Genomic DNA, 25822 nt, shown 5'->3' on the forward strand with positions numbered 1-25822 from the left:
ACTGGCACATTTATTTCCAAACCACACACAGGGCTTGACAAAATAAGTGAACACATTTTTTTTGCAGGTGGATTGCACATCACAAATGTTCAAGTTAAGGCATAACGCTTTACAGTGTTCGAGGTTATAGCACAATTTCATGTTCAACAAACACCTTGAGGCAGAACGGCTGTATAATGTAACTCCTTGCTGCTTTGATAGTTTCTCAAAGCCCGGTTCATTTGTGCACATTTACCACTGATACAGTATATTGAGGTGCTGACATGTTCAGCACTGTCATCAGATACAAACACGGTGGAATTTTCTTGTGGAATCAGACATTTTCTTCAAAGCACTGGTCCCTGGAGTGGTTTGCGTAAGTATGAGTAAGTAAGGTAAATTTCAGCGTAATGTATAATCTGTAAACAGTGTGCCATGCTTAATAATTGCTTCTCAAAAGAGCTGGTTAGGAAAGTGGGAAGTGGACAGGTTTCTTCATACTGCATCATTCAGCTGTGTTTACGGTACTAAACAGAATTTAAGAGCATGAATATTTACACATGGCACAGTCTGAGCTAAGACAAATAAATAAACAAGTAATCCAGTTGTTCCTGTTTCAGTAACCTTCGTGAAGTCACACAAGTCATAAAATTGTTTGCAACGGTTGTGCGTTTACCTATTATTCCATATAGTCTCATATCAGTTGATGTGTAATAAAATAAGTATGCACTATAAATTAATTTGCATTGCCCTAGTTCATAATGCCTAGAGCAAACGTGCATTTTGCTGTTTGCATTAATTTAATTTCTAAAAATACATCAACAGCGCTCTACACATAATGCGATGGAAATTGTGTTTTTGTGGCAACTAAGATGTTTGTATATAGTCCAACCTAGTTCAGATATTTGTTCTTTTTCTTCGCAAGTACATTCTTATGAGGCTACATGGTTGAATATTTTAAGATTGTATATTGTTTCATGAGTCTATTATTGACGCTGAAATACAATTGCAATGATCAGCTGATTTCTCGGTCGACAGTACGTTGATCTGCAACTATTTGATAATTAACTTATCATATGTTTAAGTGTCCTTGTTACAGCTTAACAAAAGTGATGATTGTATGGGTTTTTTGGTCATACCTTCATGATAGTAAACTGTATTGTGCTGACAGTCTGACAAAACAACACATCACTGTATGGATGTGATGACTGTATCCAACTGTTTAGGTGTCATTTTCTGAATCGATGCATTTTCATAAAAATAATAATAACTGCTTTAGTAACGCACCATAGGCTTACAAACAAGCAACATCAAGCTAATATGGCTTTCGGTTGTTGCAAAAAAAAACATCTTACAATTTGGCTTTGAGCATGGGACAGTGAAGTGAGTGGAAGAACATGTCTAGGGTGGTCAGATACTCTTGCTGGTGCCTCTTCAGGTGACCTGCGTGCGTTGAATCCTCCCACTTCTTCCCTGTGACGTCCATCCCACGCTTCCGCCAGTAATCAATCATGTCCTCCACAGCCTGTGGGTCGCTCAACGCATCGTTCTCGCAGAAGAAGAAGAGCGCAGGAGCGGTGACGGGAGTGTTCCAAAACACGTCGAGGCTAGAGTTAAAGTAGTCCACCGTTTGGCGCTTGAACATGCCAAAATATAGCAGGCTAACTTGTTTTATGAGGGTCTCCCAACTTGGATACAAAGTCTTACCAAGACCTGGGAAAGAGAGGAGAAAACCACACTTAAGAATTCACTTATTTCCTTTATAAATATACAATTTTGGTTCTAGCCTTGTGTGACTGTGCAGTGTATGGATACATTTATGTGTCAAATCCAGTTAAAAAACGTAACTAACCTATGCACATCCTCTCCACAGAGCCCACCACCAAGCTATCAAATATCTGGCCTTTGATCCTCTGAGTGAGTGCCTGATATTTCTGCGTGTCCCGGGACACATGTACCAGCAGCTGAGCAAACGTATAGCCACCGAGAGAGAAGGCGTGGACAAGCAGCGGGCGGGACACGAAGCGCTCGCTCTGCAGCAACTCAAGCAACCTCCTGCCATGATCCAGACCCCAGCGAGGCCACAGGAACTCTTTTGCCTTGTATAGAAACAAACGGAAGCCTCACATTTAGTCACAAAGTCACAAGAGCACTTTGTTTTCAGACTTCACAATCAATGAACGACTATGGAAGGTTTTTGCAGTTATTATATTCCAGACTGGCAATGTCATGCCTTCTACAGAATTTCCCTTTCTTACATTATCTTTCAATAAGAATATAATTTTAAAAATAGAAAAAAGTATTTATAGCGCTTTTCACAGACAGGGTCACAAAGTGCTTTACAATGTGCATAGAAAATAAAAGCATAGTAAAATACTAGTAAATACTTCTAAGAATAAAAATAATTAAAAAGCACAACAGATAAAATTAGCAACATATAAAAGACAGGAGTCAATGCAAAAAAGTGAGTCTTAAACTGGTCAACCTTACAGGGTTCCAACTGAATAAAGTTGCCCCAACAAACTCAGAAACTAACATTGGCTAATCCCCGAAAAGGGACACCCACCAGTTTTTTGTTTTGTTTCCACAAGTGGCTGATCAAAGATAGTCCAATCAGCTCTGAGTCTGGTCAAATAAATATAAAGCATCATCAATGTAGCTCTGATATTACGATTCACAATGGAAATGGATAAACAAAGAGCAGAGCCTCCATTTTAATATGACTACAAATAACAGTATGTGCCACTTAGAACACAGCTGCAGCAGAGAAAGAGTTTAAGTGGAGAAATTTGTCAATAAGTCAACACAATTATTACTTTTTTTCAAAGTAGGCAACTCCTTAGTGCTTGAGTTGCTGGAATCCAACTGCATAGTACAGGAATTCATAGGAATTTTCCATCAGTGCAACTCATCACAACATGAATAATTATTATTTGTTGATCAGTGACATGTGTCCAAAGTAGGGCTGCAACTAACGATTATTTTGATAATCGATTAATCTGTCGATTATTTTCTCGATTAATCGAATATTAATCGAGTAGTGTTTTGGTCCGTAAAATGTCAGAAAATTGTGAAAAATTTTGATACATTTTCCATAGCCCATTTTGACGTCCTCAAATATATTGTTATGTCCAAAACACACAGATATTTCAGTTTACTGTCATAATAGGATTAAAGAAACCAGAAAATATTCACATTTGAGAAGCTGAAATCAGAGAATTTGGACATTATTTATTAAAAAATAACTCAAAACGATTAATCGATTATCAAAATAGTTGGTGATTATTTTAATAATCGATAAATAATCGTTTCGTCGATTAATTGTTGCAGCTCTAGTCCAAAGCTTTCCACAGATTTCTCATCATTTAAGCAGTGAATACCACAGTGTGGTAAGTGCAGTCACAATCAACAACAATATAAGGATGCCTTCTAAGGAACACACATTTGTGTAGTATTTGAATGTCAAGCCAGAGGTCACTGTCTCTCTCTTGATTTTCAAGGTTGAAGTTTGTTGAAAAAAACAGGCCAGTGTATGTTACTAAAGTAACTGACCAAGGTTTAAAAGGGTCTTTTTTTATCCCCTAACTTCTGGTAAACTAAATTTTCACTTGACCCAAAACTTTCAAAAGTGTTTTCTTGTAAAATGATGTTTTGATTTCTCTCAGTATTCTTCAAAAAAATCCAAAGTGTGACGTCTGAGCGCTCTGTTCTTTCCCTCAGACTATTGGTGTGTCAATATTATGTGTTTTGGTTCAAGTGCAATGCGGCTTGTTTAAGTTAAGGAGTCTGTTCGTTCTGATATGGTGTGATAGACGAGGGATTTTAAACACCACCTTGTGACAGAAACATCGGAACTGAGCAGGAAGAAAAATAATTCAGTATTCAAGGCTGCGGTGTGAATGTTGCCTTTAGAAGTTCAAATGGTTATACCATGTGCATTGCTCTTACTTTATGCACACATTTCTGAGGTTAACAAATAACTTCTTATCTTTTTCCAACATACGTAAATGGACTTATGTAAATAAATAGTAATGCATTTACTTTGTGTTTAATTTCATCATTGGGAAGGCAAACAATATTCTAGATTCATGGAGGAATCACCTCTCTATTCTACTGTATTCTATATAAACAAAATAAGACACATTTGAAATTTACTTTAAAAGTAACAGTTCCCTACAATAATACCGTTAAGTGGAAGAGCAACTACAGCAAGGCAGTTAATATGTCATAATAAACCACAAGAATGCAATTGAGTTTGCTTAATTTTAACATCTAACCTGTGTATGTGGCTGTGGTAGGCTGTAATCTTTTGATCCCAGATTCTTACCTCACTCTCCACTATAAGCACATCAAAGCCAGTGCGGAAGTAGATGTCACAATACTTTGCCACAGCTTGGGGGCGCGAACCCAACCATGGCAACATCAGCATAACAGGTTTATGGTCCTCAGAGGCTGGGGTCTGACTTCCTGACACTGAAGATGCTAATTCATTGGCATAGAAAGTGGCATTCTTGCCAAGGCGGTGGGCAATTATGCCTCTGCTCAAGGCGATCTTGCTCAACATTATTATAGCTGGCGTCAGGCCTTCCAATGGATTCAAGGGTGACTATATGGCATCTGTAGAAGGAAAAAAGAGTAAATGTCAGAATGGCCAAGGGAAAAAACTATAAGTAATATTACTAACCTTTTGCTCATTAAACATATTAACATAACAATACATACAATAATATACACAGTTTTTTAGTAGTCACGATTGGTCTGGTGATCACTTTTGCAAGGTCTCGCCTTGAAATCGACCATATTTGTATTCAGTGAAGTTGTGATCTCTTTTTTTTCAAGACTGGACAATACCACAACTCCTGGGGATATCACTGAAAAGGTGGAGTCAGCGATTCTGGAGAACGCTTGTTGTCAAAATCACTGTCAAAATCTGTAAATATCTCCTGTCCGTAGGCCTACTGTATGTGAGTTTAAAACATCCTGTGTTACTGTTAATACAGCTTTGGCTCTGTAAACGGACATGTTGCCAACTTTGTTTACTAGTAAACAGAGCCTATAAACTAGGCTATGTGTGAATTAACACCTACAGACAGGTAGTCTAGCCGATCATGAAGAGATATTCACTGATTTTGACACAAAGGCAGGCTTTTCTACAACAAGCTTTCCCCAGAATCACTAACTGCACCTTTAATCCCTATTGCATTGTATGATCTATGGCTATTTGTTCACATCATTAATGTATTGGATTAGGAACGTAGCCTACAGCTTTGAATGCAACAACTTGGTTACACCTCACTCATCTCTAATTTGAATTATTTTCTTTTTCTCAACCCCTAAAAGTATTGCTCTTGTCTCGGTCTGGACACAATCTGGTCTTGATCATGGCTTGGTGTGAGTCAGTTGAAGTGGTCTTGACTACAACAACAACACTAAACGAATTACTAATGTAAACAGTTCGCAAAGTGACACGTTTCCATGGTTTTAACTAAGCATCGCTTGTTGAGCTAACCTATAGCAACATAAGTCTTTAGCCTATATGTGTTTCATTTTCAAGAGTAAAACGTTTCTCTGATACAAACCGAGTTAAGAAGCTAGTGATAACTTTGTCCTGTCTGCTGCTGGTTAAAATAGCTTACCTGCTCTCTGCCAGTGATGATCTAATCAATGTAGAGGATTAGCACATGGTCAGTGGGGAAAAGGTTAACGTAAAGCAACCAAACAACAGATCTCCCCCTCCCCCGTCATCAAAGTTGAACAACAACTATCGGTCCTATAGACTTGTCCTCGGGCACCGTCGTCGGGCACTCGTGCATTTCCGCAGCTTCCTCTATTCCTTCTTCGTCTGATCACTGTGTTGTCTTGATCGGTCGTCAGGAGCAGCAGGCGAAATGCTGCCCTCCATTGGAAAGAAGCTGTAAACACTGGATAAACCTGTCCAACCAGTCCACACGCCTATACCCGGATTGTTTGCTACAAAATACAACTTAATTCAGCCTCATACTATAGGCCTACTAGCCTACTTCTAAAGGGTAAACTAAAGAGTGACTATCCCTTTTCTCCATATGCCTACTAAGCATAGCAACTGTTCTCTCAAGGCATATCAGTTCTTGTGGCCTAGCCGTCCAATAATAAAATAGCCTTTAGGCTTAATAAATAAATAGATTTATGTAGGCCTATGTAGCCTATAGACCCCATATTAGAATGAACAAATTGTTTACATTTGTAAATGTCAAGAAATAAAGTGCAATGCAATGCAATCTGAAAAGTTCAAAGTATTTATTCATAGCCTAGACTAGAGACTGTCATAACAAATGTTTGTAACACAGGCGATAGGCTTTTCTCTATCAATCAGTCCCCATCTTGATTTAAAGCTATATTTCAGTAGCTTTATTTCCCTTATGAGTTGTCTTCATCCACATAGGCCTATTATCCAATGACATGTAAGTCTAGCTTATTGATGCCTGTCCAGGAAATGGAACAAACGTGTAAAGACAATGTTTACATTTAGACAACAATGCAAAAAGAAACAAAGATTGCTTTCTAACTGTTCAAAAAGGAAGGGTTACGTTATCAGCCAGGCTCAAACAGAAGGGTTTAATTTTTTTGTAAATGTTACAATTAACAAAGTTTTATTTCCTTGGTCTTTATGGCCTCCTTTGTTTAACATAAATGGTCCATGAAGCTATAAGGTCAAGTATTATATAGACGTAATCTTCAGGGTGATGGCATGTTTTTTTATCCTCCTTTTTTGCTCATGTAGTAGTCTATAGCTTTGTTTGTGTCTTGTCCACATTCCCAGCTGGACCCCAGTCCTTGCTGACTTTGTCTTGTTTGGAGGATGACTTGTCTAAACAGAAAGCAGTTGGCCATGAATTAGGATAGCAAGTGTGAGGCGGCAGTAATTTGACCATGTCCCTCACTGAGCTCATGTGTTTGGCCTGTCATTGTTCCTCTCCAGTCCCTTTAGTTACGGTTGGGTTGGTGCTTTCCTGTGTCCTCATCAGACAGTGTGTTAACCACACCCCGGGGAAGTTTCTATGTTCACCACTGACTGACTGTTAAATGATCTGAAAAAGCCTTAGCTGTCTTTCAGTCTTTGTTCCTGTCAATATCGTTAATTTTTTAAAACCTGCAAGCAGAAGCATCTGCAGAATCAGGTTGACATTAGGAGGCAGCGGGTGTGATATTTACTGTCACGGCCATCACAATTCTTGGCATGCAGAACCAGCCTTTTGTGTTTTTGTGCTAAATAAATGTTTGGCCAATTTGTTCGGGATGCCGTTTGATCTTTTTGGATGGGAAAAAAAACGATTTGTGCATTGGCAGAATGCCCTTGCAACAATAGTCCTGTCTTGAAAAGCCATGTGCCCTTCTAATTTAGCAATGGTTAGTGTAGAGTTCAAAAAGAACCTTTTTCGGAACCTTTGAATCAGCCAGACAGAGAAAGCACATGCACACTGTGACTGGGTTTTACACTCTCTGACTCTAAATGCATCAAAAAGGTATGTGGATCAGTGTCTATTTTTGAACTATCCTTGGGAATTGAATTAGGCCATGAGGCCACTGGATTGACTCCCTTTGGATACAAACAGCACACATGAACAAGTCTGAAAACATCTGAAGGAGGAAAGGTATAGTAAGGGACTAGCGAGTAACATGGCACCGTTGGGCAGAGATCATTCATGTCAAAGGCTCTTGCCACAATAATTGGCATGGCAACAAGGTCACAAGTGTTAATCCTGGACCTAAAGTTAGCAATTTCTTGAACTCGGTATGTACTGTATGTACACAAGCACACAAGGAACTACTATCATGCATTATGCATGAGTGCTATTTAAAGACACATTCTGCTTTATCTAAGGTTTCTGAGATATTTTAAACTGAGCTGTTCGTGGGATGGCTACTTTAAGGGGAAGGGCAGAGCATCACTTGTAAATTACATTCAATGGCATTTATCGATCTGTTGCTCTGCTTAGTTGAGTGCATGGTACTGCCTGCCTGTTGGTTGATGAGCGTGCTCAAGCTCTCATGACATATTTATGCCTTTTCCCTTTTTCCCCTCCCTTCTCTTCTATGCTACATGCATACTAAACATACCATACCGTTTGTGTGTACATAGTTAATGTGGGGGAACGGAAACAGCATGACGGTTCATATAACTGTAAAAGAGATGATACTGAGTGTGGTGTGGACAATGCCTCATGATTTAGGAGAATGGATGATGCGCGCAAACAGTCCAACTCACTGTCAGATGTGAGCAACGGCAGGGTGTGGGACTGTGTTTTTTATCTCTCTAGGAGGTGGGGTCTGTCCCATGTGTCGACTGTCTGATGGAGAGGATAGGGGCACAGCACAGTGAGTATGAGAGGACACAGAGTGCTACGCAGAGCGAGACTGCAGGCATGCAGCGACACAAAGCAGCATATATGTTTAAAGAGGCTGCAGAAGAGTGGGCGACTGGAGAGGTAAGAGAGCTGAAACAATACCGGCTAAGGAAAATCAGCTTTGTACTTAGGGTCTTTTCATGTGGTGTTATTGTGAATTAATCTTGGCACTCTCAATATGTGCACTGTGTGTATGTACCAGGGCTTTATAGGACAAACGGGATATTGTTTCCGAGGTAGAATTGAAATTAATTTCATGTAAAGAATTTGCATTTCAGTTCTCATCCCACGTGCAGAGATTTAAGCTATTTTACTGCGGATACCCATAATGCACTTTATTTGAGGAGTTCTTGATACAATGATTGTGTCTTTAATTTGATTTAGCGTTCTCCTTTGTCCAGGTGTGTCAAGCATGAGCTCCCCAGAGACCTGAGGTTAAAGAGATCTGTCAAACATGTGACTGGACAACAGTAACTCCTCAAAACCTACAGCATGTGACTTTGCGGTGGAGTTTGTAGACCCTCGCCATGCTGTCTCTGTGGAAGCTTTATCTTCTCCTGCACCTCTCCTTGCCTCTCTCGCACTGTGTCATAGCCTTGGCTGGAAAAAATGTCAAAGGAACTCAACAGCCAGGCACTGATACAGCAGCGGTGGAGCATCTCACAAAAACTTCTCTCACACCGGGGAATCCCACATTTGGAAATAAGAACCTTGACTTCCTGGGTCTACCTTTGACCTTATCGTCATCTGAGGAATTAGATAGACAGGGTGTGATTGGTGAATACGCGGACATACAGGAGAGCACGGAGACTCTTTTGTATCCCAATGAGAATGGACTCATTACATCCAGACCCACAGATAGTACTACAGGAGATGCTTCCTCCAAGGAGAGTACACAGCCAGTGATGGGGTCTTCATCGGGAGGAGTGCCACCTCAACCTACCCCAAAACAAACATTAGTGTATCAGTCAGCCGACACTGGTGCTGGATCTTTATTCAATTCTACACAGACAGAAGGGAGTCAGACAACTTTCCCAGTCAGGCACAATGAGACCAATGATAGCCAGTTACCTGTCCTTCTTTCTGGCTCACTTCCATCAGGCCAGGACTCAGCACTACCTGCTGGACCCAGGCCCAGTCCGGAGCATCCCAATTCACCAATAGCCACTGGCACCACACAGCATAAGACACAGGAAGGGGCTGTCCCTGTGAAAGAGATGGGAGATGGATTGATTGACCTTGCAGGTGGTATTTTGCACAGAGGAGCTGTAAACATGGAGGCAGATAAAGGTGAGAAAGTTGTTCCTCAAGTGAACCTGGATGTATTTGGAGTATCCATCATGTACTCAACCTGAAACCAATCGCAGTTAACATCTGTCCAGTTTGACCTATTGTAAATGCTAGGATTATAGTGTTTGGCCCTCATTAAAAACCCAAAATAAAATATATAAAAGCTCCAGCCAGGCTATGTTGGACTGCAGTGTTTGTGATATGTATTCTGCTGGCAGCCACAGTTGTTTAACATTCACAGAATGGTGTGCATCACTTGATTCCCCCAGGCTTTCACTCTCCTCCAAAATATTTATTTTACTCTTATCCCAACCCTCTCTTCCCTGTGTTTTCCTCTCAAACCTTTTATCACAGGTTAGTCTTTTACTATCTTGTTGATGTAAAAACAGTTCATTGCAGGCATGGTCCATTACCAGCATCCAAAGGTTACATTAATTCCCCTCCCCCATTCAATATTTGCTGTACACACACCAAAAACAAGTTTGTTCTTACTGTACATGTCAAAGTACATATTTATTGTGCCCACAATCATAGGGGGAGGACTTTGACAGAACGGTATAAAAAATACATCTCCTTCAAATTGCCGATGCATTTAATATCAGGGGGAAAACATTCAGCTGGTTTGTTGAGCCTCAATATTACCAACATTTATTAGTAGACATCGAAAGGGTTTTCCTTGGATTACAGTGAAAGCCCATTGTTTAAATGGTCTCTCATTTCCTGTTTAATCATTTATTTGTTTATTTGACAGTAACAATGCATAGCTCTTTAGCAGTCATGTAGTTAGCTATAAACTACTTTTCATCTGTAGTCCCTTGGCATGAAAAGGAGAATATCATCTCTGCACACAATCACATCACTACTAATGGAGGACCAGAAATAGGACACATACCATGTATAAATAGTAGGTTCCCTGATACTGGTGGCTCCATACAGGCTATTGTGACTGTCATTTCACTACAACATGGGAATGCTTCCATTATTGACATTTGCTATACAATCATAGTCTGATTTCAAAGTCAAATACCTATGTTAATTCTTGTTGAAACGGATGCAACTTTCATTATAGTGTAACACCTCTTGACCATGCTTAATAATAGCCACACAAAATGAGAGCAGCAATCAGGTCAATACTGGCTAATCAACACACATCTCTCCCTCTCTCTAAAATGAACACATACACACACACACACACACACACAGAAACACACACACACACACACACACACACACACACACACACACACACACACACACGCACACACACACACTATCTGCCCATGCTCCCACTCTCTCTGTGACCCACTTAGAAATTCCCAGTTACAAGCCTGCTCTGTTTCATTATGGATTTACTTCACATACTGCAGATTTTCCCCTGCTCTCTTTTTGGAAAATAAAGATTGAGGATATAAAATGAAGTATGCCTCTAACAATTTGTAACATGTTTATGTTGGTTTCATCAGTAAATCGGTTTCATAATTTTTACAATTTCCAATGAATTGCTCAAAACCAAAAAATATAATATCAATTGTACACAGCCACACTAGCAGCCAACTGTTTAGTTAAATACTAACATCTGCATGCTAACATTCTCACGACGACAAGGCTAACATGCTGATGTTCCGCATGTTATCCTCAGTTTGGTAATGTTTAAAGTATTTACAACCTTATTTTAGAGCCTGAGTGCCCTCTTTATTTGTCAGCTAAAAAGTTTTTACTTGAACGTTCTATCTTTTGTTTCTCTGTTGACACAACAAACAAGTTGTTCGTTTTTAATTTTACAATACTTGTTTTACAGGTGACTTCAAGGATGATGACCTTCATGTCTCAAAGACCATTGGCACACCCTTGCTTAATAGTTACACGAACACTTCTGCCACACCGTGCAAAACATCAAACCAGTCATGGACTACGACCTACCCAGAGGATTTTATTCCCAACGAGTCCCTGCCGCCCTTTCTGGCTCTCGCCCCCTCCCTTTTAATCCCTCTGTACTCGGACTGGAACTCTGCCCTCGCCACGTGGGGATTTGCGTGGGAAGCACACATCTATGGCTTGGGTTCTGTCTTCACTGTATTTGGCCTAATCTCTGTGGTCTGTCTGTTAGGCCTGCCCCTGCGCTGTCCCTCCGGAAGCCCATACATCACCTTGCTGCACTTGTTCCTCTTAGCATTTACAGGGATCCAAGCTTTCTGTTTGCTCTATGACGCTTACAGTCACCAAGATCGTCTTCCCCCACTGGGATCTCTGCTGCTCTCTGAGCTGCCCTTCCCCTGTTTGATCTCAGCCTTCTCCCTGGCATTCCTCCTTCTCTCCTTGCGCTCTCGCATGCGTCTTTCCCTCCCACTGGCAAATTCAACTTCATTCTCAGTCTTGCCCAAACCGTGCCTGTTACTGTGCATGTCCCTGCTGCATACTGGAGTCTCTCTAGGGTGTGTTGGCATGCTCCAGCTCTTCCACAGCCTCCCTACTGTGATTCTGCTATTCCCTCAGGGTGTGTTTGTATGTCTTACCATATTTCTCTCATTCTCCTACCTCATATTCTACTGTTTAATTCAAGTTGACACTAAGCATATATACAGTCTCAATGACAATGGAGAGAGTGGAGGCTCTCCTGAAGGGATGCGATCTGCAAGTTGCCCCTTTGCCAAAGTTGAGGACTGGGGTAGGGCAGCTGGAGCTGGAGTAGGAGCTTCCTTGTGTTTGTTAGGGTGTGGAGGTCTCCAGCTTTACGGGATCCTGCATGCCCTTGGTTTTGGTGGTGTCGACGGCTATGGGTTCCAGCCCTGGCCCTGGTGGGGCTACCAGGTTGGCTGCAGGCTCTGTGAGGTTGGGGTGTGTCTAGGTTTGTCTATCATCGGTACACATCCCCTATTCTGCCACAGCAGCTCCTCTATCAAGACCATGCCTCAACCTCGGCCAGGATCTTGGTCCCGCCTATCCTGCAGCTCCCCTACACGAGGGCTCACGCTGCCCTCTCAGGGAGGTGCCAATTCTCCTGTCCTCTCCTCCCACGATTCCTGGTCCCAGGGTAAGCAGGAAAACCTGGTGGTCTGTGATGTCATCACTAAGGGACAGTCGGAGGCTCTTCCTCTTTTCTTAATGGTGGATCCTCCTGGAAACGGCCTAGAGCGTGTGCCAAAGTGTAGTAAAACCCGGAACTCTGTACTACCTCTGCCTACACCCCCAAGTCCACCGCACAAGCCTAAGAACGCACTTGAGTCTCAGCTATCATCACTAGACAGCCTCAGACTGGAGACCGACTCTACCGTGGACCTACGGCCCCCATCTCCCATAAACTTGTCCCGCAGCATTGACCAGGCTTTGTTCAGTGAATCCCTATTCTCTCACAGTATCTTCGGTTTGCCAAGACTATTCCCAGCTTCTTCCAGCCTCTCTTTGAGCTCTCCTGGCCAAGGTACATCAAGGCAAGGGCCTAGCTCAGTGGAAAATGCCCTATACCGTACTTCTTCCTGTGGAGACGTGGATCAGGAGAACGCCATGTCCAGCTCAAGACCTTCCCAGGCACAAGGCTCTCTGTCGTCACACAGCAAAGCACCAGTGTCACCAGAGCAATGTGATTGGAAAGGCAGTGTCTCTGGCTCTACCCAGGGTCTGTGTAGCAATCCCAAGGAGAAAGGGAAGGTGCGCTCACATTCTTGGGCCAACAGAGGTCAAAACTTTACTCAGAGCGGCCTTCCACGAGCAATCCCCCACCTGTCTTACCACAGGCGTTACAGAACCCTGAGCTTAGCCTCCCAGGACAGTCGAGGGTCTGGCCGGCTGGCAGGGACTAAACACCTGAGTGAGAGCAGACAGCTGGAGTGGGATTTGGCTGTACAGGCAGAGTTTGTCAATGTGTGCAAACAAATTGATGCTCTGAGTGTTTGCAGTGACACCATTGAATTGTAGAAAACTATAAAAAAGTCCAGTTGTTTAGTAATGTACATGATATTGTACAGAAATAGCAGACTCTGAATAGTTTAGATAGAGGAATTCAATTGTACATTAGAAATGTTACTTTTTTACAGAAGATAATTACCTGAACTAATGAAAGGTGACTTGACTTGACTTGAAGTGATACGATATGTAGACCCAATGTATTTTCGATAAATACTGTACTGTTGATATTATTCTGTGTATATATAATGTGATTTTAAAGGCGGATTTCGTCATACTATAGTTCTTCTCTTTGCAATAATATTTATTGTATATACATATTGTTGCAGTATTGTAATTGAAATGCTTATTCCAGTTACACATTTAATAAATGTTAAGGGTCAAATATATATTTCTAAAGAGTGCAGATGTTATGAAGAAATACGCTTAAGCGGGAGTTTCAATGTTTGTGTAATTGATATGTTGCATGTATCGTGCAGAGAGAAATTCAAAATGTATCAAAAGGGATGTAAAAGATGTCTTCTTCACTGACTGATGAACACAATGGGCTCCAGTAAAGTTTAATGTTACACTACTGATGTACTTTTGCCTCTTTGACCTCCTCCCTCTTGTAACTGCCTCCCTGTTGTAACTGTATGGACACAGGGAGCTGAAAATGACTTCAGACTAAAGTTGTTTACAGAGTTAGCATATTGTTCATCAATTGGTGGAGAAATTATGGCATGCTCCTCACAAGATTGTCATATTTTATTTCAGTGTGGTGCAATAAACATTGCAATTGTACTGCCTTCCATGTTTTTTTTTTTTGGCTGCTTGGCCAATTAACAAATAGTGGGTGTCAAATTGCATTGTGTATTGGAAAGGTTAAAACATCTGGGCACACAAGACATTTCTGAAAGGCAGAAAGATGAATATTGTAAGGGTTAGTTTTGGATATATTGCCCTCTAGTGGAAATGAGAAAGATCACTTCTTTGTAAAAATCCAGACCATCAACATAAAGATATTAAAATCCAAATGCCCATGTGCAAGGTATCTTTATTCATACAACAATATTTACAGTTAATATAATTTTCAAGCCTTAGGGTGGGTGATAAAAGACAATGATATTTTCTGTCATTTCTGTAATCCACTTAGTTTCTGTAAACTAAGACATGCTGTCAAATCGGTTTGTCAGTCCATACTATACAACTTGTTGTCTACAATCCCGTTAAGAAATGAACTTGATTTAATACAATCGTTTTGTTACCTACACTGACTCAATAGTCCTCTTTCGTTTACTCACAGTTTATTTTCTTTTAAATAGTTAGCCTGAAAAAAGGACAAATAAAAAATTTGCAAAATAAAAATCATGGAAGATCATAACATGCCAATTCGACTCAGTATCATTTGTGTTATGAATAAAATAGGGATGATGATACAGTATAATCAGGTAACGGGAGGATAGTTACCTATCCTGTCACTCAAACATTAAGTTATCCAGTGCTTTCTATGCCAAATAAGAATTAAGGCTTGTCCCTTCTGCAGCAGGGTAGCACACTCACAAAGAGATTACATGCGGGGTTGATCAGGATAGAAAATCGATCATGTATTTCAAATGTTCATGATTTTAAGAGTGCTCTAACAAACTAACTGGTGCAGAAAGAAGATAATGACAACATAATTGTACCATGTATTATACTGTGTTTTCTCCCCTGTCAAAAAAAACCCATACTGCTTCCTTTCATTTTATCTGTCCTTTATTCTGTAAATCAAGTACCTGATTTCCTGCAAAAATCGATGTATATTTTATAATACATGATACATATGAGCATGGAAAAACAGGACTGTACCCCTGAAATGTTTGTTGTATACTCTACCAGTGCGCAATTCAGTCCAGCGAGGTCTACAAGGAGATGGGCCTCTCGTTAGAACAGCAACGATAAGCTAGTTCGACAGAAGTCAATGACATGGTCTGCTTGTTGAAAGGGATCAGCAGAACAGTTAATTACATTAGCCCTACTACAGCTTGGCCACAGCAGGATAAAAACAGATCAAGAGTTCTTGTCGAGTCCACTTTTAACTCATTGTGTTCTTTCATGTGTCTTTGTAGGGTTGAGAAATGGTGAAGGACAAAAAGGGGAGGACACAGCAAAGCAATGTGGAGGTTGTTCAGCTATGACAGCTTTCTGTTGGTAGTTTGATCACATGCGCCCTGTGCATTTGCTCATAGTTGTAGGGGCCGGGATGTCCGGTCCCGATCGAGCACTTCCTTTTCCACCGGCCTCAGTAAAGCCGCTTCTCGAAACTGAGCATGCAAAGGAAAGAGAAGAGTCTAAGCATTGTGTGTGTCTTGGTAACATTTAACCAATCTTGAAAGAAGAGGAATGAATGAAAGAGGAAGATGGCAGTTTTGATGAGCACATGAACGTACTTACATGGCATATAAGAATATCTAATTTCATAGCATGCATAAGAAAAGGGGAAGAGAGAAGACAGTTTTGTTGCTGCTTGTCACAGGTGAATATATTTCATTTGACAGTTAAAGGAGAAGTAAGAGATATTTTTGGTAATATACGTGCTAAATCTCTCTGTATTCATACAGCAATCAAATAAACAGTTCATAACACAGGTCTCCCAGTCATTCAGCTTTGCAGTAATTGCCAGTTAAAATTTTGAGTATCCCGCTCATTTATCCAATCAGGAGACAGAGCGCTATAAGGAGGCGGGTCTCTGTGCCCGCGAACGATGACTAGCTGCTCTCCATTGCGGCACTATCTCATGATGACGGCTGCGCGTTCATGTGGTGGTGACGTAGGGACGAGGGAGGGGACTGCTAACTGCAGTCACTGACAGGAAGTTAGTTAAAAGGAAGATATCACTTTCTTCTCCTTTAAGATTGTTTGAGAAAATGACAAAAACCCAAAGGAGGCTTAGACACGCCTTGTTTGTGCCTTTTTTCACATATTCAAAGAGGAAACAGGACAGGCTTCACTGTGCTACCCACTGTCACCCAAATATTTGGACAGCAGAAAAGGGAAAAAGACAATGGACAGGAATAAGAAGGAGTTGCAGAGGAGGAGGGAAAGGTCAGAGGTGGCACTTACGAGTGGAGGCCATGCACTCCTCCCTCCATCTGAGCAGACATGGTTCTCTTTTCAAACTTCAGCTCTCCAGAGTACATCATGGACCTGGTACAAAGACACAGTTCACTAGCCAGTAAAAACAATAGGAAACATACATACAAACACACGCACACTTTTACCACTTACCGTAAAATTGACAAACTCTTGGCTCCTATGTCCTGACAGCCATGTTGGATACCAGCAATAAGATAAGGAGCAAACTTATGGATGGAGCCTTTATCTTGTACTGATCCTGAGACGCCTTGAGCCACCTTCAACTTATCTCCCTCACTGGAAACACACAAAGACAATTCACACAGTGTAAGATATAAATGTGTCACTACAACATCCAAAATGACTGTATTTTTTTTCTGTAAACCCCACTCTCCCACCTAAAGTAGCGTTTCTGACTGTTGCTTTTCTCCATGGCATCCAAGGATCCCATTCCTCTGTACTTTTTCAGACGCACGCCGTCTGAAAAGAAATATTCCCCTGGAGCTTCAGTGGTTGCGGCGAGCAACGACCCCATCATCACTAAGGGTAAACATGAGAGCACAAACAATGGGTTAAAGTAATGCTGATCGCAAAGGGAAAATGCCAAAGGGCAAAAAGACTAAAACTAAATTAATTTTAAATATACTTGGAAATAACAAAACACTGCTTTTATTATTAAAGAGCATTCTGTTGGTTTAAGGACACATGCAGTGAGATCACTAGAACTGTCCATCAACAGCTGTTTATTCTTGTGAAATTACATGGGAGTGTCAACTGCATGATCAAAATGTAAATCTGCGAGTCTTGAGGAAACAGAAGATTTGCAGTGTTCTACCTGTAGATGCTCCCAGGGCCAGAGCCTTCACCACATGTCCAACCGTTTGAATGCCTCCATCAGCGATGACTGGCACTCCAAAACGTCGGGCATACTCTGCAACCTTGTACACCGATGTACCTTGGGGCCGTCCACATGCCATCACTGGAAATTCAAGAGCATCTTATCCCCAACGGAAGATTTATACATTATTATAATTCCCGCCTATGGGTTTACCACATGTAAACTAATTTGCTGCATCTCTATTCCTAACTAATTTGAGAATCTAAACTAAATACATCTTTGAAAAGAGGTCGGACACACATGTTCTTTATCATACCTTCCTGGGTGATACAAATGGAGCCACAGCCCATGCCCACCCTCAGGGCATCCACGCCAGCATCTATGAGGTTTTTAGCCTGAGCGGCTGTCACCACTAGAGAGAGACAGAAACACAGATTTTTTTTTGCTTTTTTTCCACAGCACAAATGCAGCAGAAAGAAGCTACGAGACAGTAGGAGAGCTTACCATTTCCTCCAACCACCTGTAGCTCGGGGTGTTTCTGTTTGATATAGTGTATCATGTTGATTTGATACACTGAATTTCCTTGGGACGAATCCTGTAAAAAATAAATAATAATAATAATAATAATAATAATAATAATAATAATAATAATAATAATAATAATAATTATTATTATTATTATTATTATTATTATTATTATTATTATTATTATTATTATTATTATTATTATTATTGTAAAGTGAAATAGTTTTTGTGAGGGAATTTTCGAACTTTAGTATAGTTAATATTAATGTTATTATGAATAGGTCAATTATGACTGTCTTATGTGTCTGTCTATCTCTCAGACACTGTCAGCCTTGTAGCCTCTTGGGAGTGATATAGTTGTTAAAGATGAAGTAAGCGATTTATTTAATATAAGTGTGAAATCGCTCTTTATTCGTACAGTGATCACTTATATAGTGTGCACGTTTCATAAAGCCAATCTCTCAGTCACTCACTCTGCATGTAGTCGGCAAATAAACTTTTTGGGGATCCCGAAACTGGTATCCAATCAGAAGAGAGAACGCTACATACCGGCACTCGTCTCAGTGCCGGTGCAAGTTCGAGCGACAGATGGGTGAGTGTGTGTGCACCTACAATGGCGGAGCAGGTAAAAATCCTTCCCAATGTCTGTTTTGATGGTTTGTATCATGTTTTATCACACTTATGGATCTGAGATGATGCTAGATAACTCGCTGCTTGAAGACTGCATTGTATTAATGTGGTGACGTAGGGACGAGCGAGGGGACCGCTAACTGCAGTAACTGACAGGAAGTTAGCTAAACTGACCATTCCGCTTACTGAACCTTTAATATTTCCATTTATTGATTTTACATTGGGAGGAAATGATGTTTAATAACCTGTCCACTAAATTGGACATCACGCAATATCAATAGATACTATGATTGCAGATGTGCTGTGCTTGAAAAAGCTTAATTTGCTGTAACTTTTTGATTTTAAATCAATTGATTTATGTTATTAGAATGCAACTTGAAGTATTTGTTAAAAAAATAAAAATCCAGATTATCCCATTATGTGTAAAACAGTTGATGTCATTATGATGCCAATTTTCATATTAAAATATCTTTGATGAAGTGATGTACAAGTCAGTAGCCTGTACTGCTGAATTACATCTGAAAAAGAGAAATTGTAGATCCAAGGAAAGTTATTTTTATAGACATTTTTTATTGAAAAAATTATTCTTGAAATATGTTAATATAATTATGTGAACAGGCATTGAAAATATATATTATTTTATATTTTTCATATAATATAATTTTTTTTTCACTGTTTTGTTAAATAAATATTGCAAAGTTGAGAACTCAAAACGCATGGAGTCCACCCTAGCGGACCTGTGTAAAACTCTCTGAAAAATGTGTTTTAAAATGGTTTTATATTAGTTATATTTTTTTATTTTCATGCCTAAAGAAGTATAAAATCGCTTTAGAAAGAAATCCAGACTAAGGATATCATAATCATAATGCATGCAAGGTTAAGTTAAGTTAACACAAAGTGTAGCCTACGTAAAATTTGAACAGTTCCGATCGAATAAGATCATCAAGAAACCCCCAAAACACTACATTCTTCTAACAATATATCCGACTGTTACGTGCTATATGATATGGCATCAGGATCCAATCATAATCAACCAAAAGCTTAATCATACCACTGTCGTCAAAACCTACCAGGACTACCACATCCACCCCAGCCTGTATGAGGAGGTCCAATCTGTATTTGTCATCCTCCCTCGTACCGATAGCGGCTCCACACAGAAGCTGTTTGCGGGAGTCTTTGGAAGCCAGAGGATAATCTCTGTTCTTCTTCAAGTCAGTCCTAGCAATGATGGCAACCAGCTCGTCACTGTCATTCACTATGGGAAGCTTACCTAGGAGAGTCAGAGTGTAAAATGAGCGAAAAGAAGAAGACGTAAAGCCCTAGTCTGTATCTAGGCCTATATAGTCCAAGTGCTGGTTAATTATGTCTTACAGCAGTGTGACCTACTTCATAGATTTACCTTTTTTGCTACGTTGCAGTATATCATTAGCCTCTTTTAGTGTGACCCCAGCAGGTGCAACAACCAAGTCTTCCCTTTTTGTCATTGCCTGAATGAAAAAGAGGTTAAATAGGTTCAAACGAGGAAGTAGGCCTACATCTATGTCAATATACAGTGGTATGTTCTCACAGTATGACAGAAAAAAACAACTCATCAGTTATAACCCCCCACCTCCTCAAGGGGTCTGTCATGGTCCTTCTCAGACAGAAAGTCTATGTCTCGGGAGGTGACTATGCCGACCAGCTTGCTACCCATCTTGCCGGTCTCTGTTACTGGGATTCCAGAGAAACCATGGCGCGTCTTCGCCTCAAACACGTCTCCCACTGTGTGCCGGGGACTCATGACCACCGGGTCTGTGATAAAGCCCTGCTCAAATTTCTGGCAATAAGAACAAAAACAGGTAGAGATTCATAGTTTAGTTTAGTTTAGTTTAGTTTAGTTTAGTTTAGTTTAGTTTAGTTTAGTTTAGTTTATTTCCATCACAAAGTTAAAAACACACAACAACAAAAAAAGTTGTCATCTTTATTTATACATTCACATTGCTCATACTCAATACTGACCGAAAAGGTGTAGGTGGAAGCACTTGCTTATTGCACCTACCGTTTTTTAAATTATATTTTATTTTTTTGTTTTTCTTTGGTCCTTCAGGATCTTGTCATGATCGTGTTTTTTTCCAGTATTATTTTTTTATAATTATTATTGTTATAATTAATTCCTGTTTATTTTAAACATATTACATTCAAAGTTATGACACAAAACAAAATAAATCCACATTCATATTCACAGGGCCATACATGCCTCACTTTTATAGCATCTTCTTTTTAAGTATGTGTCTTTGTACCGTGTTACACATTTAAATGTATTTATCTAAGGTATTCCACATGTTTGCTCCTTTTACAGATATACATCTTTGTTTTACATTTGTTCTTAACTTTATATTTGTAAACATGCACATTCCCCTTAGTTCATACTTGCTCGGTCTAATCTGAAAGAATTTCTGGATACAATCTGGAACTATCTTGTTTTTGACTTTATACTTTATTTGCATTGTTTTGAACTACACTAGATTTTTAAATGTAATAGTAAAACACGTGTAATGATTTTGAATTGAGTACATATTTAGTTTTATGTACAGTAGTATTGCAGTGGACATAAATACTTTTCTTTTCGCCTGTTTCATATGTGGTTTCCAGCATAATTTGTAGTCTGTGATCACTCCTAATAATTTGATTTCATAGACTCTTTCTATTTTTTTTGTATCCAAATATTATGATGTTAGTTTTATTTAAGTTTAAAGACAATTTATCAATATCAAACCATCGTTTTTTGGATTTTCAGTTCTCTCTCCACTGTATCCAAAAGCACATATTTCAACAATGTTGACTAATTAAAGATTTCATTAATGTAGTAAGAATAGTTTTGGTCCTAGTATTGAACCTTGTGGAACCCCACTAGTTACTTTCATTAAATCAGATTTATAATTTTGTCAATTCAAGGGCATCCAATGTGTATTTTTTTTAAATAACATCTTCTTCTGAAAGAAGTGTGCCGTGGGTGCAGTGTCTCCAGATGACTTCCTCGGTTTATTCTTCACTTGTTCCATCTTACCTTGACTCTGCGCACCTCATTGGCCTGGAACTCAGCAGTGCAGTTATGATGAATTATTCCGATACCTCCCATCAACTGAAACCAGCCAATCAGAGACATGATGAGAGTAAAGAATCAATAACAATGGAACAGTAAGTGGGACACAATGTAGCTGAGCTGAACAATTAGGTATGGTGTGTGTGTGTGTGTGTGTGTGTGTGTGTGTGTGTGTGTGTGTGTGTGTGTGTGTGTGTGTGTGTGTGTGTGTGTGTGTGTGTGTGTGTGTGTGTGTGTGTAAGGCTGTGCAGAGCGTGTACTCACTGCCATGGCGATGGCCATGGATGACTCTGTAACTGTATCCATGGGAGATGATAAGAGGGGTCTTGAGGGTTATTTTCCTTGTCAATGCTGAGGTTAGGTCCTAAACAGCAGGTGAAACAGAAACATCATTTAATGATCTGAAAATGCTGCTTAACAAATAAAGCAAAGTAAATGTAAAGTATAGGATGGACATTGTGCTCTGACAAACAACTTCCACAGTGTTGCGGCTACAGCACAAATGAAACACATTTTCATTTAATTTACCAAATGGAAGCATTTGTTGTTATTTTGCAGTACACTGGCCAGCTTTGGCACATAAAAGACTGACTTGTTTAATTCACCTATGACGCAGGTGTGTCTGTTTTGAACACCTGCTATCCTGCCATGACCCGTGTGACCTAAGCATGAAATTAATTTTAAGTCCCAGAAGAGCTTGCGAGGACAAAAACAAAGTGAGCCAAACAACCTTCTGTTCAAAGGAGCATAGCAAATAGTTTGGGAATACTTAAAAGGATTATATCCAAAACTGCCTTTGCTTTTGAATTATTGTCGGGTACATGAAAACATGAATGTGTGTGGCTAGCATTGGAACAAAATGCTAGTGTTAACATGAAACAACAACATCTACTTAAAGGCAAATGTATTAGAAATTAGCATTTGTGTCAACAATATACTTTGCACCAGAGAAGAGTACACTTCATGTGCTTTATGTGGCTTGTGATATGCTGGCAATGCATATAGGATAGGATAGGCTAAGATACTCACCACCTCATCCGAAGTGAAATCTATGAACCCAGGGAGGATCAAGAAGTCACTGAGAGGACATACAAAACAGACAAATATGGTCAAAACGTGGAAAGTGAGAACATATATAACTGGAGAGGTATTACATAATTGAAATTACTAATCAATATTACTATAGCTACAATGTCAATATGAACAAGAGCTGTGTAGCTTAAGCTGTGTATGTGAACTATATAGCACTCATATCCGAGGAAACAGCAGTTTTTTAAATTTATCTCACAGTAAACAGACATAATCTGTCCGAATTTTAACCCATTGAAAGGCTCTGAGTTCATCCTCTGCACACTGATAAACCCTGCATATAGCCTCCATTAGGCAAACAACACTGACACCCATTAACACACGTATATGTGCGTGCACATACACCGCTTTTAATGTCACCACACTTTAAGTCAACCTTAAAAAGTAGTATTACTCCTTATAATCCTACATATAAACCCAAGCAGATGTGTCATCACTGATATTAATAAACATTTAATGGAAGACATTACGTAACCCGTTGTTACGTTGTTTCTGTATGTTCATCTGTGTCTGTGTGCATAAATGTTTAATGACGTAAAAAAGGCAAGACCGTAATACAAGTCAGTAAAACGTGTTTGTTTTTTTGGCATTTCTTACTTGTATGTAAGTCCGTCACCAATAGAAAAGAGCTGTTGTGCTGTTAATCCATCTTCAGGCACATAACCTGTGCCCCCACTGATCAGGTAGTCTGCCATGCTGAAATATAAAAACACACATACATGCAAAAAGCTCTGAAGGACTGTTTTGACACAACTGTGTGGGAAGTACTCAGTGATTTCCATGAGGAAGACATTGACAGTCTCACAGACAGCATAACAAACTATATGTGAACCTCTGTGTGGAGAACGTTGTACCAACCAGGAGTATACAGTGAATCTCTAACCAAAAACCCCAGGATTACTCTCCGTAAGGAAAAAAAGAGGGCCTTTGGGTCAGGAAATCCTGGAAGGAACTGCGGGGATCAGGGGCCGAAAAAAACAGGTGCAGAAAGGTGTTGGCAGACAGCTTGGATCTCAGACTACCTCACCAACTGACCACAGTATGTGAGGGCTTGGGAGTGTCAGACCAACATGTTTGTTTGCAGTATAGTACACCCTGACAGACCTCTGACGACTCTGCAATCGTCGGCTTCATTCCAGATGAAGAGCTGGTGGGGAACTTCCGAAGGTGCTACACCAGTGGACATCCAGGGAAAGGCCATTGAGATTGTTGAATCTTAATCTGATAATAATAATAATTTACTCTGTTGTGGGACAAATCAGGGAATAGGAATAAAAAAGTGTCTAAAGATATGGCATTTATATTTCTATCATGTTCCCTAACTGCACAGGGAAAACATATTTTAATTAACATTTTATGACTATATTCGGACAATCCTCTTTCATTTTCTTCCCCTAATTGCAAGAAGTGTGACTAAGAAATATTTTCACAAAAAAAACATGTTGAGTCAACCAGTTATTTATGGATGTATTGATCCCTTGTGCTAAACACGCATGTTGTTGTGCTCATCTGTCTCTTGACCTCTGATTCGTAGCCATATCCTATTAGGAATCCAGACAGGAAATGCTCACAAAAGGAATCCGCCCTTATCTAGTGAATTTCCTTATACCTATGACGACAGTACAGTAGTTAAGAGGATTTGGTTGGCTCCCAAAGTGGCTGATGCAATGGGCTTGTAAATAAAACGCACAACTACTGTTTTTAGAAAGAGAAAAATATGTCAGTAGCTGCTTGAGATACAAAGTGTAAAGTATATAAGCCACATTCACATTATCAATGACCTGACCTTACAGTGATAGACTGACCTCTCTGGTTCATATCCAGCTTGAATACGCGTAGCACTGTATCGCTGAGCTGCAGTCTCATGCCCATGTCCGTGTGTTGATGGATGGGCATAGGCCCCGTAGGAATGAGGTTGTTCCCCTTCTCTGGCTGCGATGCGTGGCCGTGCCGGTTCCATGTCCCCTACAATCCTCCGGTAGTCGATTTGATAGTTGTCCCTCTCCCCTTCTCCAAACCGGTCATAGCCATGACCATCCATCTCTTGGAAATCCAGGACTACGTTCTCCACAGGGCCCCCACCGACTCAGGGCAAACACACACACACACTCACATGCACACAAACACACACACTCTTCAAACACTTCTGACTCGTTTCATACACACAGCCGATGTCAGTCCCACACCTTTCCAAGTAAACAGTCGCCCCAGCAGCTCTCAACAGACACACAGAGCAACACACTCAAATTGCTCTTCAATTAGAATCACTCTCAAACACCCAATGCTTTGAGTGCACGCTCACACGTTCACCTTTCAGACACACCTGACAATGGGAGGAAGCTGTCTTGCCATCTGTTTTGTGGGCCAGTGCAGGAGTTCAAACAAAAGCAGTGTGCAAAAAAAGACGCAATTTCATAAAATTCTTCTTCTTCTTTCACAAATGCAGAATGAAGCAGCAGACAACAGAATTCCTTTAAAAAAAATGTTGTTTGCCCAGAGAAGAGTTTGTATTCCAGATTGTCAACTGTCTCATCCTTGGAGTTTGAGGCCCATTGAGGATCTCACACACACACGCACAGGGGCACAGAGTTTTCTAGCAACAACCTGTTGATGAAGTTGACAACACCTGTATGTTTGTTCCCCAGCTGGAGACATGGGCAGCCGCTGGGGAGGAGAGAGAGAGTCAGGTCTTGCTTAGGTGGCAGAGAATGGTCCCCCCTCCCCCTTTAGGCCTCAGAAAGGCAGTGCTGCAGCTGCTTGGTTATCTGTGGAGCTTCTCTCCCCTCCGTTCTCTCCGGTGCCCGCTGAGCTTAACTCTGTTTCTGACAGTAGCAGACGTCACTCTCCCACAAAGAGGATTGGAAGCATTAATAACAGGGTGGGGTGGGGGCTGAGATGGGTAGTGCAGGGTGGAGTGAGGAAGAGCAGGATGGGTCAAGACGACACCTAAACACGCTTTCCCCCACGGAGGATTACCAGGTTGAGGTGTGTGTGTTTGTGTGTTTGTGT

At 40.4% G+C, this 25822-nt stretch overlaps 3 protein-coding genes across 3 annotated transcripts; 1 reads left to right on the forward strand and 2 right to left on the reverse strand.

Annotated features, from left to right (window-relative positions):
- Window positions 1-3: 3 nt before the first annotated feature.
- LOC307250327 (transmembrane protein 53-A) lies at window positions 4-5749 on the reverse strand. The gene is made up of 4 exons (XM_080027375.1): window positions 5616-5749; window positions 4307-4596; window positions 1832-2078; window positions 4-1692 (listed from the first exon to the last, which is right to left on the reverse strand). The coding sequence occupies exons 2-4, from the start codon at window positions 4541-4543 to the stop codon at window positions 1331-1333; spliced, it is 846 nt and encodes a 281-aa protein (XP_079883501.1). The 5' UTR covers window positions 4544-4596; window positions 5616-5749; the 3' UTR covers window positions 4-1330.
- A 2373-nt stretch (window positions 5750-8122) lies between these two features.
- On the forward strand, window positions 8123-13641 carry prrt4a (proline rich transmembrane protein 4a; the record flags this gene model as incomplete). Its single annotated transcript, XM_080027666.1, has 6 exons — window positions 8123-8164; window positions 8277-8444; window positions 8566-8599; window positions 8958-9254; window positions 9465-9653; window positions 11452-13641. 6 exons carry the CDS (start codon window positions 8123-8125, stop codon window positions 13563-13565), a joined length of 2844 nt encoding a protein of 947 aa, XP_079883792.1. The 3' UTR covers window positions 13566-13641.
- A 2093-nt stretch (window positions 13642-15734) lies between these two features.
- impdh1a (IMP (inosine 5'-monophosphate) dehydrogenase 1a) lies at window positions 15735-24863 on the reverse strand (the record flags this gene model as incomplete). The annotated part of the gene is given in 17 exon segments (XM_080027414.1): window positions 15735-15838; window positions 15969-15985; window positions 16638-16721; window positions 16803-16946; window positions 17048-17189; window positions 17485-17628; window positions 17804-17899; window positions 17992-18082; window positions 19713-19912; window positions 20042-20129; window positions 20252-20458; window positions 21689-21763; window positions 21989-22040; window positions 22042-22088; window positions 22754-22802; window positions 23411-23509; window positions 24619-24863. Coding segments are annotated over 17 exon segments (1875 nt in total). The 5' UTR covers window positions 24855-24863.
- Window positions 24864-25822: the final 959 nt, after the last annotated feature.

This window comes from Ammodytes marinus (assembly GCF_949987685.1).
Source record: "Ammodytes marinus genome assembly, chromosome: 5".
NCBI classification, from domain to species: domain Eukaryota; kingdom Metazoa; phylum Chordata; class Actinopteri; order Uranoscopiformes; family Ammodytidae; genus Ammodytes; species Ammodytes marinus.